The sequence below is a fragment of the Pangasianodon hypophthalmus genome, chromosome 1 (genome assembly GCF_027358585.1).
Source record: "Pangasianodon hypophthalmus isolate fPanHyp1 chromosome 1, fPanHyp1.pri, whole genome shotgun sequence".
In the NCBI taxonomy this organism is placed as follows: domain Eukaryota; kingdom Metazoa; phylum Chordata; class Actinopteri; order Siluriformes; family Pangasiidae; genus Pangasianodon; species Pangasianodon hypophthalmus.
Genome location: NC_069710.1, coordinates 1,624,580 through 1,643,982, shown reverse-complemented (window position 1 = coordinate 1,643,982; position 19,403 = coordinate 1,624,580). Strand labels below are relative to the sequence as shown.

The 19,403-nt window shown below is 39.6% G+C and overlaps 1 protein-coding gene across 1 annotated transcript; it reads left to right on the top strand.

Moving 5' to 3' along the window:
* The first annotated feature begins 420 nt into the window (after positions 1-420).
* Positions 421-6,640, top strand: tent5ba (terminal nucleotidyltransferase 5ba). The gene is made up of 2 exons (XM_026913272.3): positions 421-806; positions 5,003-6,640. The coding sequence occupies exons 1-2, from the start codon at positions 651-653 to the stop codon at positions 6,020-6,022; spliced, it is 1,176 nt and encodes a 391-aa protein (XP_026769073.1). The 5' UTR covers positions 421-650; the 3' UTR covers positions 6,023-6,640.
* The last annotated feature ends 12,763 nt before the right edge of the window (positions 6,641-19,403 follow it).

Sequence of the window (19,403 nt, the reverse complement as noted above, 5' to 3'; positions counted from 1 at the left end):
AGGTTTGTTAATTTGTTAATAAATAGGTTATTTATTATTATTATTATTGTTATTATCATCATCTATATGACAAACAAGCTTATAAGACATGCATTCAGTAATTCTGTCTTTTCCTTTCTAATGATTTTCAGTCACATCATTCTGAAAGTGTATTGGGAGTGTATTTGAAAGAAGGAGATGTAAACAACTCCGCATTCTACACAGTTTTTCCGACCTGCTTTAAAGCAAATCCAGAGGTAAAGTTTCTCTCTGATGCTTTAAAACCCGCCCCAAGCGCCAAGTGGGCGTGTCCACACGCACAAACCGCTCCATAAGGGGCTTCCGTAACGAGGAGTAGCTCATTAATTATTCATGAACCATCTTCCAATCAGCACACGTATGCAAATATGATGAGTATAAATACTTCGGACGGAGAGCGAAAGGATTTAGACAAGTTACACATCAGCGAGTCGCGCAGTGAATTGATCTCTAACGAGGTGAAGGAAGACGTCGAGAACTTTTCAAGCAACCAGTAGAAAAGTTAGAGAAAAGTTATATATATCGAAGCGCTTAGACTCAAGACTTTGGGTAGTAAGAGCTGTTTTCTGCATCCTGCTGAGGATTTCAGAGAGCAGAGGTTTTTCGGCTCATCACTCCCGGGTCTCGTCGCCATGTCAGTCGGGGACGCGTCGGAGCTCAGTCGGCGATTCTGTGTCTTGTCGTGGGAGCAGGTGCAGCGTCTGGACTCTATTCTCGGTGAACCAGTCCCTATCCACGGCCGTGGAAACTTCCCGACTCTTTCAGTTCAGCCCCGACAAATCGTCCAGGTAAAAGTCCAGAGCATTTATGGCCTTGATGTAGCACTGTTTAGTGCCTTTTTTTTTCTGTTTTTATTTTATTTTATTCTGTGTATTATCATTTTTGCCTACAAGTAAAGGTAAATCCTTGTGCTTTTGTGCTTTGCTTGTAAGTGCATGTGTTTTCCTTTCATTTCTTCATCAGGCTTCCATCCAAAAACAACATTCCTATAATGCAGAACAAATATGTTTTATTTGGCATTTAATTTCACACCCCCACTGCACAGGCCTACACACACAGGCCTCATGTCCTACACTAAAGCTCATGAAAGATGGGATTAAACTCTAAACTTCCACTGAAGTTGTGTATGCAGTGTGTAAGTCTTCACCTTTCCTTCAGAAAGTATAGGATAAGCAAAACATTTTTAGCCCTTGAGTCTTGCTTAGCTGATTAAACTGCTGTATTAATGACTCAGATGTTCCTGTAAATGCAGCTCTTTTTTTTTTTTTTTTTTTTTTAAACTGCACCCCCCTCTTGCCCCTGTCCCTCCCCCCTGCCCCTGCTCCTCCCCCTCCTGCCCCCCTGGGACATCACTCTGCCATGATTTCCCAAAGTCCTTCACAGAGAATCTTTGTCAGTCAGGGTTGTCCTTCTGAAACCCAGGAGACCCTCGTATCTGTCTGTTTCTTCTGCGTCTAAGCAAAACATATTGATCTGTAAACATTTCACGGATCCCACGTTGGACCTGGAATCATAATCGAATTTCTTTCTAGGGTGATAAAGCGGATATTCTAGTGATGTGGTGTTTTATAAGACACCGTCCACTTGAAGCCAGCGCAGATCCTCATATTTATGCCATATTTGTACAGAAACTCTCAAATCCAGATGGATTTCAGTAGAAATGAAACTTAATATGGAAGCTTCCACATTAACTAGTTCTCACTGGCTCCTCCTCAACCTAGGAAATGAAACATGAAACTTAAAGATGTTTGATAGGTTTGATTAGTATTGCCTGACCTAAGGTTCATGGATCGTGATCAGATTCAGTGTCTTGGACCACACACACACACACAATTTGTAGTGCTTAGGGCTCCATCGATTAATGTAAATTAAGGAAGAAAGAATGGCAAAGTTAATGTGTTATATTAAGGTAAGCATTGTAAGCATAGTTAACTGTCTGATAATACTGAATGATAATTACTACGTTGTCTTCATTGGATGCCTTTTTTGGCTGCTCTGTACTAAAGATTCCACTGTTTTACTGGTTAAGTGTTTTTTCGTAATGATAGCGTTTATGTAATGGTGCAGTTGCGTCTGATTGACATGCAGCCTTGCTTTTACTATGTTATTATGTCAGTGGGGTTTTTTCCTCTTTTAGTATTCAATCACTAATTATACTTTCGTTCTCAAGAAGAGGCTTTCATGACGGCATTATCAGACGTGATGTGACACAGCTTGAGAATATGAACATGCGTGTGTGCTAGCTTTGGCAGTTTGCCTTCTGAGTTACTGGAAATGTATGCCATTTTCACCCAGAGTATATAGTGTTCAAAAATGCCTGACATTCTTGTTTTCGAGAAGGAAATACTATATATGTTGGGCGTCTTGAACATTGCAGAAAACACTGTTCTGAAACAGGTTGTTAAGTGTTTAATCTATTCATTTTTTCCTGAAAGAAAGCAATAATGTAATTCCGTATTTTAGAGCTGCAGTTTCTCAAAGTGATTATGTAATATTACACATGGTGACTGTAGAAGTGTAGAGATAAATAAGGATAAAAGTGTGTAAGTGTGTATACTAGGTTCTGTACTACTGTGCTTTTGAATAACAGTATATAATGTTTTCATGTTGGCTTTTGTCATTTGTTTAAATTGTTAAATTTCTAATTTCAATCTTCCATCAGGCTTATTAAGTTTTGCAGTGATTTGTGGAGTACTAAAAGAATAAAAGAATAATACCTAAACTGATTTGATAATCAAATGTTAGAGTTAAAAAATAAGTGGCAAGAAGCTGAGATATGTAATAAGCCATGCACAGACCTTTCAGCCACTACTTATGCTCCAAAGCCACAGCCTGACCTAATAATTATAAATAGTAGGCTAATGATCTGACTGAGTGGCGTTAGAGTTTGTTTTTTTATTTGACTAACGCTAATCTGACATTTACACAGGTTCACACATTACATCTCAGCTACAGGGTGTATTCCATGAAGTACACTAACTATTACTTCAACAAGCCTGGCTAAATTCCAGCAACTTTAATTCCACAAAAGGAAGCTAATCTTAAGCCATGCTTGGTTTCTATGGTAACATAGGTATTTGGACAAACATGCTCTGGGTTAGGTTAATAGTGAAGCTTAGCTTAGCTTGATCACTTCTACTGGACAAGCCACAGGATGTCAAACATAGATATAAGAAACAATAGATAGGCTATATCCTACATATTCTCAGTTCATGAGCCAGTTTCTTTAGTACTTAGATATGGAGAAGATATTAAATATTAGCCAAGATATTAGCCAAAATGATATTTTCTGACTATTTCCCATGGTAAAATGCAGGTTGTAAAAACAGTGGCCTATAGTAAAGCTTATTGCACAATCACCCATATTGTGTCTGTTGATTGAAAATCCAGTGAATGAGGGAGTGTGTAAAGCATTCAGGACACCACTTGCCATATCATGTCAGGACAGGGGAGATCTTCTAGCATTTCCAGAGGAGATCTTGTGATTGCTGAGATTGTAGAATTACTGGAAACCTACACTGAAACCAAGCATCTTAAAGTGTCTGCAAGAAAGCCAGTGGCACATTTCTTTACGCTGTAGTGCGTATGATGGGAAATTCGGAATGGAGGCTTGCCTTGCACTCAAGCATGGCCTTAAAGTTTTTTTTTTTTTTTTTGTACTTGTTAAAAATGCCTTCTTGAATTATTATATTATTTAAATACTAACCATTTCTCTTGTTCCTGGCTTGGTCATAGCCAACTGACTAAAGTGTAATTGCATATAAATGTTTTCTTAAATAGTTCTGTCAATGATTTTGTCCCAGGAAATTTCTATGGCGTTATTAATACTCAAGGGATTATTTTTTTTGTAATTATGTGTTCTAATATATAATCTCTGCTTGACAAAAAGGTGCTCTTTCTTTGCAGTCATTAACAGACATTTTGCTTTTTTTTGCATTCGACTGTTGGAGCTGCTTCAGTGTAGTGTTTGTGCGTATTAGCCTCAATTACTACAGTTTTGCTTGAATGAGTGGGAACATGTCGCACCCGTGTTTTGTTAGTGGAGCACACTGAGTGTGGACTGGCTGTCTGGCTAATTTAAGCAAGGCTATTTCAAATAAGTCTGGATTTTATGACTCGCTTTGTGGAATACCACCCAAGTCACAGGTAGGCTGTTTTGATTCAGTTTAGTCAGCTGCAGGTCAGGGTGTACACCTGTGTAAAACTTTTGGCCCCTCACAATTTCTTCCCTGCTCTCCAGTCTCTTCCATACGCACGCTAAATCTGCCTATCTGAGTGAACATTGCAGCTGACTACATAAAGCCCATATCATCACCATGGCTTGGTTCTCTTATCCAAATTGAATATATAGTAATATATTATAGATATACTGTATTTCAAAATGTAAATAGAATGTGTCGTAATTTAACATTCAGTATATTACATTTTCTGTGGGTTGAAAGGCCACTGACCCATTGTTCGTTGCAGAGGAAGGGAATGCAGACTATTTGTGATTATCTTAATCGCACTCGAAGGGATAGACAGGTTTAGCTCATTAAACTATGACTCTGTGAACAGTAGCTCACAGTGTTTCAACATTTACAAACGCTTCCCATTCACTCTTTTCTTGTGGTTGGGTTCTTTACAATATCACATGATATTAATAAGAACAAACAGTAGCATATCTTTTCACTAATCTCAAATTGCTTGCTCAAACTATTCTGAGAAATGTTTGCTTTCTTGCTAAAGATAAACTAAAATAATGATCTTAGTCTGTGGGTGTATTTGCAAGTTCAATAAGTGAACCTGTTTATCTAGGGTAACATTTACCTTTCATTTGCCTCTCACATACGAAGGCTAATTCTGCAACTTTAGGAAATGCAAGAAATATGAGATTATGCTAAATTGCTAAAACCAGTCTGTATTAAATACGGGTCATGTGATTTCAGGTTGGCTAGCTAAGTTCACCAAGACCAAATTTTAAAAATTGTCTTTGTCTTTGTAGGTTGTGCGAACTCGGCTCGAGGAGCGAGGCATCACTGTGCGGGATGTGAGACTGAACGGCTCTGCTGCCAGTCACATTCTGCACCAGGACACAGGACTCGGCTACAAGGACTTAGACCTGATCTTTGGCATATCGCTGTCAGACGACCAGGCGTTCCATCTGGTTAAAGATGTGGTTCTGGACTGCCTGCTTGACTTCTTGCCTGAGGGCGTCAGCAAAGAGCGCATCAATGCACTCACTCTGAAGGAGGCCTATGTGCAGAAGTTGGTGAAGGTGTGCAACGACTCAGACCGCTGGAGTCTCATATCTCTGTCCAACAACACAGGCAAGAACGTGGAGCTCAAGTTTGTGGATTCTCTGAGGCGCCAGTTTGAGTTCAGTGTTGACTCGTTCCAGATTGGCCTGGACTCGCTGCTGCTCTTTGACCGCTGCTCCGAGACGCCAATGTCTGAGAGTTTCCACCCCACAGTGTTAGGGGAAAGCATGTATGGTGACTTTCAGGAAGCTCTTGGCCATCTTCATAATAAAATCATTGCTACACGCAGCCCAGAGGAGATCCGGGGTGGTGGCCTTTTAAAGTACTGCCACCTCCTGGTGCGGGGATTCCAGCCCAAGTCAGAGTCTGAGATGAAATCACTCCAGCGCTACATGTGCTCCCGGTTCTTCATTGACTTCCCAGACATCGGCGAGCAGCAGAGGAAGCTGGAGGCCTACCTGCAGAACCACTTTGTAGGCATGGAGCACAAGCGCTACAACTGCCTCACCACACTCTACCATGTGGTTAACGAGAGTACTGTGTGCCTGATGGGCCATGAGAGACGTCAGACATTGAACCTTATCTCCATGTTGGCACTGCGGGTGCTGGCTGAACAGAATGCCATACCCACTGTCACCACGTGTTACTACCAGCCCGCTCCTTATGTACGGGATATAAACTTCAGTAACTACTACATAGCTCATGTGCAGCCGCTGGTTCACCCCTGCACTAACTCCTACCAGACTTGGCTGCCCTGCAAATGACCCAAAGAACTTGAAAAGAGAGATAACCATAAAAAAGCTCTTGAAAGGGATAGCTGTTTAACCTAACTTCTGCTGGAGTGATATGGGCACACAGTAAATTCCCTTCTTGTTTTAGTCTCCTCAATGAAAATGAGATTATAAGCAATGGCATCCTGAAATTATTTTTCAGTATAAATGAGTAAATGATACTTTACTGCTGTATGTCTGACATGAGCCAATCCTATTGCTTATTCTCTTGCACTCACAGAAATTCATTTTGCTGACTGGATACGGGACAGTTGGTCTTTTTCAAATGTAGCAATTATTATGTCTTGGATCTGCAGCACTTTTTGTTGGCCTATGCGACAAAAGCTGCTTTTGTTTTTGAGGTAATGTTAAAAAGTTAACTTTTTTACTTTTGCCTGACTGTGGTTCAATCAATCTATGTTTTCTTCTGTTTAAAGGACCAAAGGCATTTATTTTTTTAAGAAGGGAATGTTTAAAGCAATTCCAAGTGCCTATAACAAAATCCATGTACAAAAAGATGAGACCTTTGTGCTCTCATGATTTCTTGTATCCTATATTTTCAGGGATAGAAGCATGTATTTTCATGTGATTAAAAAAACCCACCAAAATCCATCCTAAAGTGTCCCTGATATGGTTCATTTTTCAAACTAAAGCAATATAACATTTCTTAACAAAAGTAACTTGAACTGTAAAGCTACATATACTGAACTGAACGTTATGGGCTGAATGTGTGGCATGCTTTAGCTGAGGTGATGGATCCATTACGGTTCCGGCACATGAAACATAGGCATCCTTTCTACAGCACAATGACTTCTCTTTCTGGTCTGACACTAAAGCTACCTACAATGGCCTTTTTGTTCCTCTACCCATGTTGTTACTGGAATCAGAATCAAATTTCCTGCGAATTGATGCTATACTTATGTTTGCAAAGTTCATGTAAGTCCTTGAGAGGGTTATTAAATTGAGACTGATAATATAGCAGATGATTGGCTTGACAAATCTGGCTAACAAATTGGTAGTACTCATGACTGATATTTTGAGGTAAGAAGGGATGAATAGATTTCCAGCTTACAGGCATATAGACAATGGGGCTATTGACCTTACACACATCTATTTATTGGTTATTGTGTAATTATGATATAAAAATATGTTTTAGTTGTCTGTTATATCTATCCTAGCTGTATACAATTAAGTTTCTGAATTCCGTCTGATCTTTTTCCTTTAAAGGGCAGAGCTGCAGCTCTTATTGCCAGCATGTTTGACATTATGGGGAGACATACAGGCCATTTCTTTTCTTTTGGCATACTTTCTTCACACGTGTAACCTCTGTTTAGCAAACTTAAAATGGAAATTCATTGTCAGGAATTTTAAAAAAATTAGACTCCTGACTACACGTCTGGAATGGATCCTTGTGGAATTTATACATAATGCAATCCCATTGTCATTGTTTGCAGCCTCTTAAGTCAGGTTTAACCTTTTGTGCTTGTGCCTGATTGAACACATAACTATAATAACTTATATAATAATATTATATATAATAACTTACTGTGTAACAAAAAGGGGATTCTTGAGTTTGACTTAACTGGATGGTGGAGTAGAACCTCTTGTTACTCTTTGGTTATATTTGGTTAATATATGATCTCCCAGTAAAAAGCAAATTCAAACATGAAGCAATAAAATGCCAAACATAAGATTTATCATACAATTATGTTTATAAAGTTAAATATATTTGGGTCTTATATTAGAACAGCTCAGCTAGTTTCTAAGTCCTGTTTGGGCAGACAGGCACAGCAATGTTCCAGGAGTTCCACACTGTGGTCAAATTATGTTTAAATGTGTGCCTTTAACAGGCAAAGAAGTTTTTCACTGAATCACTGAGCTTATGGCAAAATGCTAGTCTGAGGTAGTGGTGTCATGCCACTGAGTTATAAAACCTGCAGCAGTTTAAATCAACAGTGGAATATATGATCTCTTTTGCTGGCAATAAGCCTTGGAAAAGCAATCAATGTACCTCTGACTTAGACAATCTCTTCAGACATTATGGCAATATAATCGTAAGATAAAAATACATCTCTGTCTTGGACACACAAAACTCCTTCGTGTGCTTGGGGATTCCCTTGATGGCACGTACACTCACCGAGCACTTTATTAGGAACACTATACTAATACTGGGCCTCTCTTTGCTCTCAAAACAGCCTCAATTCTTCATGGCATGGATTCTACAAGATGTTGGAAACATTCCTTTGAGATTCTGGTCCATGTTGACATGATTGCATGTCACTTGCAGATCACCTGCAGATTATTTTAGGTGTAGTTTCATGCTGTGAATCTCCTGCTGTACCACATCCCAAAGGTCTTCTATTGGATTCAGATCCGGTGACTGGGAAAGCCACTGAAGAACACTGAACTCATTGTCATGTTCATGAAACCAGTTTGAGATGACTTTTGGTTTGTGACATGGTGCATTATCATGCTGGAAGTAGCCTTTAGAAGATGTGTAAATTGTGGCCGTGAAGGGATGCACATGGTCAGCAACAACACTCAAATAGGCTGTGGCATTCAAGCAATGATTGATTGGTATCACTAGCTCACAATGTGCCAAGAAAACATTCCCCACACCATTACACCACCTCCACCAGCCTGGAATGTTGACACAAGGCAGGTTGGGTCCATGGATTCATTCTGTTGGCACCAAATTTTGACCCTACCATCTGTGTGCCTCAGCAGAAATTGAAATTCATCAGACTAGGCTACACTGACTGTCCAGTTTTGCTGAGCCTGTGCCCGCTGTAGCCCCAGCTCTCTCTTCTTGGCTGACAGAAGTGTATATTCTGAGATGCTTTTACCACAATTGTACAGAGTGGTTATCTGAGTTACTCTAGCCTTTCTATCAGCTCAAACCAGTTTGACCATTCTCCGATGACGTCTCTCTTCAACAAGGTGTTCCCATCTACAGAAATGCCACTCACTGGATATTTATCTTTATTGCACCATTCTGAGTAAACTCTAGAGACTATTGTGTGAAAATCCCAGGAGATCAGCAGTTACAGAAATATACAAACCAGCCCATCTGGCACCAGCAATTATGCCATGGTCAGAATCACTAAGATCAGATTTTTTCCCCATCCTGTTAGTTGATGTGAACATTACTCAAAGCTACTGCCCATATCTGAATGATTTTATGCATTGCACTGCTCCCACATGATTGGCTGATTAGATACTTGCATGAACATGTAGGTGTACAGGTATTCCTAATTAAGAGCTCAGCGAGTGTAAGTATGCATGCTTGAGTGCAAACACTAACCCTAGGTATGTGTTGGATGTCTTATTTAACACTTTCATTTTACCTTATTACACTTACGTCAAAATACTCTAAACTTAATCTCTGCAATATAAATAAGATTTACAAAAATTATTTTTTTCAGGTATATAAAGTTGGAAAATGTGGGATGTTTTCACATTCAGTAAAAATTTAAATTAATCGAATCCAAACAGAACTTAATGGTTAAACATGTTGCGATTTTTAGTGCTATTTCCGTACCAATACACTTTTAAAAATCTGTGAAAACAATTAGGTTTTAATGGTGTAATATTGAATTGCACTATCCATTCTTCACTCTTATACATTGTGACAATGAATGCGTGAAAGCTGTTAGGATTTCAATTTAGGTCATTAATGACAGAAAGAAGCCATAATGTTCTACTTTCTTCGGTTCTGGACCTCCAGGGCAGTTTCCTTCTGGTGCTCCTTCCCTAGTAATTATCTAATAGCGCAGTCAGCATCCTGTGACTGTGCCTTTAAATGTGTAGCCTATGAAAGGCCAAAGTCAGATTTGTCCCCTTTTCTCTGTGAAGCGGGCAACCAATGTGACTGCAAAGCCCACTAGGAAAGAAAAATGCATGCTCCTCTGTGGTGCAATCAAAGGATGAACAGCAGCCAACAGAAGGTTCAGCTGCTCAGCTTTGTGTAGTGGAGAGAGCAAGCAGTGTTACTGCATTGGAACACAGAGTAGAGAGCTAACACCGGGCATGGGCCAAGTACAAGAGCTGTCACGTAGAGACATACCCTCATGCCCTTTCAGTGACTGCCTCTCAGTCTCTAAGCTTGGAGGAGAGTGCTGATAGCCCAACAAGAGAGCACTTTGAAGGTCAGAGTGTAACCCCAGAACACAGTACACAGCATCAAGCCCTCCTTGGCAAAACTACAGCTTTATCCTCCACCTAATGCAGTGGATCAAATGCCTGACACATTTTGTGGTATATCAGCCAAAGCAAATGGCTGAGCTACTACACAGTGTACTAGTTTAATAAAGGAGCTCTTATATGCATTAGACAGTGCAGGGACCTGGTCTGTGGTCTATGGTTACAACAGCTGATTTGGAAACCAGGGGCTAAAATCAGTGGCACTAGTAGAGAGGCCATTGGCCTCACTAGTGGTATGAAGCATTGTGGTGCAAATCTCTGTAGCAAGACCTAATGGTATTAGCCTCTGTGCTAATACCAAGTGGCTTATACCACAGAGCATTGGCTATTGGTCCTCAAGGAGATAATTCCCACATGGCAGATTCAGTGAGTTCTTAAAGGCAGAGGACTTAATGACAGTGCTCCACGCCATGGGAGCCATAGCCATGTGCATGGGAAATCAGTGGGTCCACTGGCATAAACGAGATTGACGCAAATGCCATTACCAGAGGCTGGCAAAAACAACTGGCAAATCTTTGGCTCAAAGGCACAGGAGGCACCGGATGATCGTCTCTCCTTAGTTGAAACATGAACTAAGCATATGGAACAGTAGGCTACCGATGACCCATATATTGTTTTTGTAGAAGTGAGTTTCTGGAGAAGGAAGGAGTTATGCAGGATTCAGCATGCACCACACTGGTACCATGGAAATGGATCAGAATGCAAAGGCAGGTTCACATCAGGACAAGGACAAGTACAGACTAAACTGCCAGAGTACGATTCACCAGAACCACACATTCAGTAGTGGGGTGGTTTAACCCTCTGCAATTAAAGCATTGGAGGTCCCAAACATCAGATCAGTGTGAATGCTGAGCACCCTGACCACGAGCTATAATTTACAGTTTTGTTGTTGACCACCACTGAACACAGGGGTCTGCCTACAGAGGTGCAAGAGCAAAGTCAATTGAGCCTGATTGATTGTGGAAGTGCAGAAACAGGCAATAGAGATTACCTGAGTACCAGGCCAGAGTACCTGGCTAGATTTTTTTTCAAGATATTTTCTGATTAAAAGGAGGCTGATTCTACCCCATTCTCAATTTCAGAGATCCAGATGTATTCTTTAAACAGCTGCCATTCCTTACGTTGTACATTCCAGATGTGATGAAACACAACCTACAGGTGAGGTCATGGTTCTGAGGTGACACCTATTGCTATTAGTGCCTGGCTATGAACCAAGCACATGGGAAAAATTTCCGGAAGGAAACCACCCTGGCAGTCCTTCACTTAGTCACAGACCCACAGTTACATACATACATAACCTACCATTTTGTGTTCTATTTTTGGCCCATATGGTAGTCCATGGAGGTGTATTTGAGGGTCAAGAGGGAAGCAGCTGCTGTCAGAAGGTTGAGATGGAGGAGGTGCATTTAGCCACTCATTCTCTGGTGTTAGGTGTCTTGTTACTAGATAAGTAACTAAATATACTCACCTATTTAGCAGACTTAAAAGTGCAGTTTCTGCATGACATTTCTGTTTATTAATACTGATCTGTCCAGCCCAGATTCGTTTGTCTATGGATTGGGGTTTAATTTTAATACTACTTTGTTCTTTGGGCTTAGGTTATTATGCAGTGCAGCTAACCCTGATCATAGCACATCTTAGCCTGCATCATGTAACTGTGGTATCAATTTCCTTACATCTAACAAAGACTTTCAACAAACTAAAAATTATTTTTGCCATTTTTTAATGTTACAGTAGCTGCTGTCAACTACCAGAAAAACCTAATTCAGTTTTATTGCACACTTCTTGACATATTATTCTGACCACAGCAGTCTTTCATTGGGTTAAAAATAAGAGGGAATCTAATGGCATATCAGCCATAACAATTTGCTCAAAGTTTACATGAATAGTTTAATTGAAAATTATTTTTATTTATTACTTCATTGATTAGATTGGCATGGTAGATGCTAGATCTTTCATCACAGTGGAAAAAGCTCATTTCATTACTGCAGTGGAAGAGGTAAAGTAGCTGTCTTTCTTGCAGTTTAGTTGGGAGGTATTACATATAATATGAGCAAGTGAATTTTAAAAAAGGCTTTTAACTAAGAGGTACTATAGAGTCCAGTAACACTAGAGCAGATGTTCCATAAAGGTACTTAAGTACAGCAATGCTCACATATTTGCACAAATGTATTACTGATGGGGCTCCAAAAAAGGACACGGCAGAACAGTCAAAAGTTACTCACCAAGGATACCACAGAGAAACAAAAAGCCAAACTTTTTGCAGTCACATTTATGAGCCTAATTCCAGCAGGCAAACCATCATATTTTACTGATGATAATAGCTTCAGATTTGACATTTACAGAAAACAAATTGAGAACAGAAAACTATCTACTTGCTAGCCTGCTGAATATTAGAAAAGAGGAATTTCTGGCATGGTTTCTTGAGAACTTTAGGCATTGCATAACTCTTGGCCATGAAGGTATAATTTGTTAAAACTTTGTGTAATAATTGATGTACATAGTTCATCAGTGTAGGAGAAGAGTTTCTAGTACCAAATGAATGTGAATATTCACATGACACCATTTATAGCAGATACCGATCTAACAAAAAAGGGGAAAATCCATTAAAACTCCAGACCCATGCACAGACATTTTAAATGGCAGGGGCCATGATAGGACACACTCCATCTCCAAACTCACACTCCACTGCACACCATGATCACTGCAAAGCAGTTGTAATGAATCCTTCCATAACAGTTCATTAAATATCCAATGTGACTGGTCCTGCACCAGAGGGATCACTCAAAAGCAGTGAAGTGCTCACAGACTAAGCCACCTTAATCCACTAGCTATTCTCAGGGCAAGACAATGAACCAGTTGTGTCATTATAAAGTGGAGAGAGGACATTGAACCGACCCCAGTCACAATGCAGCACTCAAAATGCACTACAAATTTATATCTTTGCTTTATGAGCCAAGCAGGAGCCTTACGAAACACAAGTATTATCCATGCTAGCCACAAAGGCACTCGTGCAGCCTGAGAGCAAAAGGGCAGGGACACAACACAAGGGTCTATCTGTGTATATGCATGATTTCCACCATGGGTCACGTTAGACAGCTCTACAGTAGGTGTTTTTAATTAAAGTTTGTTTGAGTGATTACATGACTTTCATGAGGTGATATCATTCTGAAGGAGTTGAAGGAAAACACATGTTCCTGCTGTACTGAATTAAGGGATGGACCCAGTGGGCCAATTGCAGCTAAGAGTACAAACATCACACTCTCTAAACATACTTGAGAGCTTGTGACAATGGTTCATGTCTCTTCTGTGCATCTACCCCAGTCCATGGCTATGGCTATGTTTGTTTGGTCAGAAGTAGTGGAGGGATTTCCATCCATCCATTTTCCCTACCGATTAACCTACATAGGGTTGCAGGGGAGCCTGGAGCCCATCCCAGGGAACTTGGGGCACAAGGCGGAGGCACCCTGGACGGGTTGCCAATCCATCGCAGGGCATAATCGCACATTTGGAAATGCCAATCAGCCTACAATGCATGTCTTTGGACTGGGGGAGGAAAATGGAGTACCCAGAGGAAACCCCTGAAGCACAGGGAGAACATGCAAACTCCATGCACACAGGGAGGAGGCAGGAATCAAACCCCCAAGGAGGTGAGAGGCAAACATGCCACCATGCCCCCAGTGGAGGGATTATTTTGGTAATTGTTATTCAGCAATAACATATTTTATCTATGTCATGCTGTGTCTCCATGACTATCCCAATTCTATGTTCTCTGTGAGCTTTAGGATCTACAGAATTCATGAGGTGTCTGTAAGCATGTGCAGGGTGATGTCACTTGGAGTGATGGAATGCATTAGGAAATGGCAGTGTGACAGACTATGTGGTATATATGGAATCGTAGTGTAGAGTAGCTGAAGGCCTACTGGGGAAGTGCTGCAGGGAGCCCAGAATAGCACACCAGGCAGAGATGGCATCTGTTATTTCACTTCAGCCACAGCTTCTGTCTCTGTCGATTACCTGACATGTTAAATGGATCATCTTGAACAGAGCAGACCATAAAGCGGCGAGAAAGGAAAAGAAGTAGAAATTAAGGATGGAAGACAGTGGGGGATACAAAGACAGAGGAAGACAACGAGAGATAGAGAGAGTTGGATAGGCAGAATGTCTCCCTTTTCCATTTCCCAGAGGGGAACCGGAGCTCTGCATTCCATGCATTGCGACTCGCTGACAAACAATCCCAACTTTATCTCCAGCACGTGGAGCAGCTGAATGGGTGCAGTGTCTGAGATGGAGGCTGGAGTTTACCCAGTGAGGGGGGCAGAGCCGCTGCCTGCTTGGCCAAGCTCCAGTGCCCCTTTGAGCTTATGCACTCCCAAACCAAACACATGCCGGTGTTAGGTAGCCCAGAAGGCCAGAGTGTACAAAGAACGCTCTGGAAGCAGATGGGCCGTCAGGGGCCAAGGGCAAGGATCCAGTGAAATGCAGCAAGTAAGAAACTTGAAGAAACAACTCATAAATACTAGCATTGATCACTTAGCTCTAGAAGTTATAGATTTCCTATGAAGTCTGCTAAACTTATGGGCAGTTCATTTGATTAATACGACTGCTTCAGTTTTTAGAATAATAGCTCACCCAGTGCAGTTCTTTTTAAGATGACAATGCTCTTCCTTCTCGTTTATTACCAATTTGTATTGTTCCATTAAATTGAGGAAGGGTAGTCTTATTGATCATATCAAATGCTGCATTTTATTTCTGACAGAAGGTGGATGGGAACGCTGGTTCTAGATCAGAGTTGGAAGAAAATAGCAATTTTCAACTGTAGTGTCAGTGTCATTGTTTTCCCAACTCCAAAGTCCAGAAATACAGTATAAAATACCAGTAGTGGTAGTAAGAGCTACTCTTCCACTGCAGACGTGGCATACATGTAGAGTGATGAGAGAGAGAGAAAACAGAGAGCTCTTTCAGTCTGTCTGTATTTACAGTATCTGACTATCCACCCATTTCTCATCCCCCATGCTGCCCAAGGCCAGATGAAAGCTGTGGGCTGTTCTGCCCAAGACCAGATGTTTAGGTGGGGCTGTTGGCCACAGAGGTGCTCTGCTGGTCGTTGTCTTGCCCCACACATGCCTCGTTCAATGTCTTCTTGGGGAATTAGCTTAGTATGTTATCGCAGCTTGTTGCCTGATCTGCTCGCAAAGCCTGATGAGGGATGTGCAGTGATATGTGGTGGGGCTGTGATCTCAGACGTGGGCTTTTTCCAGAGAAGGAAGCAGAACTTATGGTCTATTATCTCACAGAGTATCCCACTGTCTGTTCAAACAGTGTACCATTGTCTGGACTTAGTGCTTAGTGTCTCTTAGGCCAAGGACTTCATAGATTTTCTGGAAGCGAAGGTTTTTCCTCAATGAAAAGCAAAATAAACACAATCCGGGAACACACTTGCATAGCTAAGCTTCTATAAATATCCACCCACTAACCCATATAAAAAATTTCAAAGTGCACAATAATTTAACAACATCCGCGCCATTTTGCAATTAAAAACCTTTATGTTTTTTAGTTCTTCAGTTCTACACAAGGGTTGCAGTTCAGAAACATGGATGATACTTATTTGTATGTAAATATGGATTTCTCCTTTTATCTTTTCCCAAGTTATTGTTCTTTTGTTTGTTCTCATGTGTTTTTAATAGTATTCCTGAATAAGCATGTGTGTTTTTTCCACTTGTGTTTCAGACTTTGCCTTCATCTTGCCTCTTCTTCTACTCAGCCTTGTTTTTCTCTCCATTTGATGCTCATTTTCTTTTATTTTGTTTTTTAGTGTTTTTCCATTTACTGCTTTGAACTGGATTTGTGGTTTGTTGAATGATTTAAAATGTTTGCCAATATTTATTTTATTAAAAAAAAAAACAAAGAAAACCTCATCATTTATAGGCAAAGGTTTCCTGGGAATTTGACCTTTAGTGGACCAATTAAAATGTAGTTTATAATTATTATCATTTGCAACAAACACTTAGTTGAAGTGTATACACAGTATATAAAACTAATACTAACAATAAAGGAAAGAGACCACACTAAACACCAGGAGTCCATGATCAGTGGTGAGAAAACATACAGCTCTTAAAAGGATGTATACATCAGGCACACCCCCTTTACGTCTAAGGAGACATTGCTCTTTTTTATATTGCATACTGAAGGGATACGGATGTAGAAAGCAGAAATGATTAGTGTAAGAAGGTTCTGAAATAACAGCAAAAGTAGCACAAAAAAAGTGGATCGCATTTATTCTTTCTTCATATACCTCATGAAAGTAATTGGGAATGCTAAGTGCTGCTCCAGTTGCAAGGCTGAATCGGGATACTCTGCAGTCTGGATACAGTCATCTGTATTAACATGTAATATGCTTTAAAGAGAATCTAGAAAAGATTAAAGCTCTTTACAAAATACATGACAGGTTTGTTTATCTAGATACTCCAGAACAATCAATAAAATCTTTGCATTCAATTTAAATTTCTAAGAAAGTGAAGTTCTGTATTATTTTTTTGTGACTCTTACAAACTGGCATTTTTAGGAGATGAGAAAATCAGCATTTGATGTTCACTCAGACAAATCTTTACTTTTCAAAACCAGAAGAAAAGTAGCAGCATATGGGAAAGAAATAACTTAGAATCAGTCATTACCTCTGTCAGGATTACTTCCTCAATTTGTTATATCTGTCAAATACCAAAACACAAAACAACTATAAATATGTAAATATGGGAGCCAGAAATGAGTTTATGGGTTGAATTGATTCTGCAGTCTAAGCACTCAGTGTGAAATCACTGGCACTCTTCTGCTTCTGTTATTATTATTATTATGGGAGGTCATGGACATAAAAATCCTTTATTACCATCACATGGGTATAATTTTCCATATTTACTACACTTAATGTTACCTTGATTCATGTTCTTCCTGTATGATCATGTTTTCCTATGAAGATTAAAATATATTTGGGATAGATAGGATGTAATGTGTTCCAGGAAATATTAATTCAGCCATGCAGTGGCGAATGTGATGGAAATTGAGACTGTAACATATTGCAACCAGATCTATGTGCCTACACACTTCTTAGTAAATCTACAGTTTTTAGTTTAAAAAAGGATGGCTTCATGGAGACTCAAATGTCTCCAAAAAGGTTAAAACTTATTCCCAAATATATCCTTTCATCATTTGTTCTTAGAAATAATTCTGGGCTTATGTTTTATCGTAACTTTCACTTCAGCCAAAGCAGCCGTGAGCTTATTATTTAAGACTTTGCACTGTATTAGTAAAACTGAAAAAAATACAAGGGTCAAGTAACAAAACTATGACATTATCTAAGATAATTAGATTTTTCAAGTTGCAGTCATAAGTTTGCACTGGGAAGGAGATTTTGGGTCTGCTGGAATATTTTCTTTGGCCTTTGGCTGGACTTTTCAGAAAGTTTGAGAGATTTGAAAGTGAATTTGGAACACATGATTTATTGATCATTTATTCAGTGTTATGTTTTCAAAATAAAACCTTGAACATTTTATGTGGAAAACCAGCTATGGGCTGTTGGGGGGCTGTATGGTTGGAGCTGTTTAATTCATTTTCATTTTTTCTGACATGGTACATAGTGAGAGACAGAAAGTGATGCAGTTACTAATCTAGCACATTAGGTTCACCAAAGCTCAGGGATAAATTGTTGGACTAGATGCAGACTGATGCTAAGACCAAATTGGATTTTTTTTTTGTTTGAATCATTAAGTAGTCAACTGAGAAGGGACTTTCTGTGTACTTTACCCTCTCATACCCTCTATGATGAAAGGAAAGTGGCAATGAAGGTTATGGTAACTTGGTCAATTGAACTAATTTGAGATGTATGTGATATAATAACTGTGTTGCTGTACACTCTTCACTCTACACTTGGGGAGAGCAGGGAGTACACCTACCTAGTAAATGACTTATATACACTGGACTTTAATGCTGTGGAATGCCTGAATGCTGTTGAAAGTCAGTTCCTGTTATCACTTATGTTATAGCAGTTGTCTTTTTGTCCTCCAGCTTCTAAGGATACTGAAAAACCAGAAAGCAGAAAAGCAGAAAAGTGGAAAGCCGCCTGTCCTGAAGACTCTCCCATTGCAGAAAACTTACTGACTCTTATGAAACATCGATTCCCCAGACTCCTCCCATAAATGTAAAATAAACCTCTCCTTACAGAAAAGTTCATCATATCAACATACCATACATATGACTTTGTTAAATAAAACACATTTTAAATCTGTTTATTATTAGTCTTAGATTCTTATGGTCTTATAATGAGTGCATAAATATTTACCTACTGACCAATCATAACTGAGAATTCAGCTGTGGTATATGTTTCTTTAACCACTTAAAATATTTTCTCTTAAAAATGTTTCTGCTATTGTTACAAGTCAAATAAGCTTTTTGGTACAATATAGAACTTTTTCTGCTAAGCGTCTAGGCCGGTCCCTGAAGTGCGGATATTGTAGAGGGAGCTGCAAGGACTAGTTTAACCTAGACTTGGTAATGACGTTACACTTGGTTAACATAGTTTAGTATATACTAGACTGTGACCATTAGAAGAAAAGAATATTTGTTGAATATTAGCTGGATCAGCACGTTAAGAAGAGGATCAGTTCAGCTGGTGACAATATGTAAAAAGAGGGCAAAGCAACTGAAAGCCAAAGTTTTAGTCTTGTAATCACTTTCCGTGGAGAAGGAAAAAGGTCACATCCCATGGTGGAAAAATTGGAGAGGGTTGATTTTATATTTCCGTGGATAAGTGAATGGACAGATTTGTGATTGTCAGAGGGAAATGTCTGCATATAGCTGCCTTATATCACCTTATTTATTTATTTATTTACAGGCAATACATTTTTTTAAAACCTCTAAAACCTCTTTAAATTAGGAATCAGAATTGGTCAAAACTGTGGAAGAAATATTTACTGTTTATTAGTATATTAGTATCTATTAGCCAGCAGAGATTTAGTCTTTTGTTTTGTGTGTAAAGAAACAGAAGCTGAGGGGAAATGCTTGTTCTGAAGATTTTTTCTTGACAGAGAATATGATTATACTTTCCTCCCCAGTGAATTCAGAAGAGCCAAGGAATATTCCACAGGCTCACTGGAAACAAGACACAAGCATGGGAGCCAAG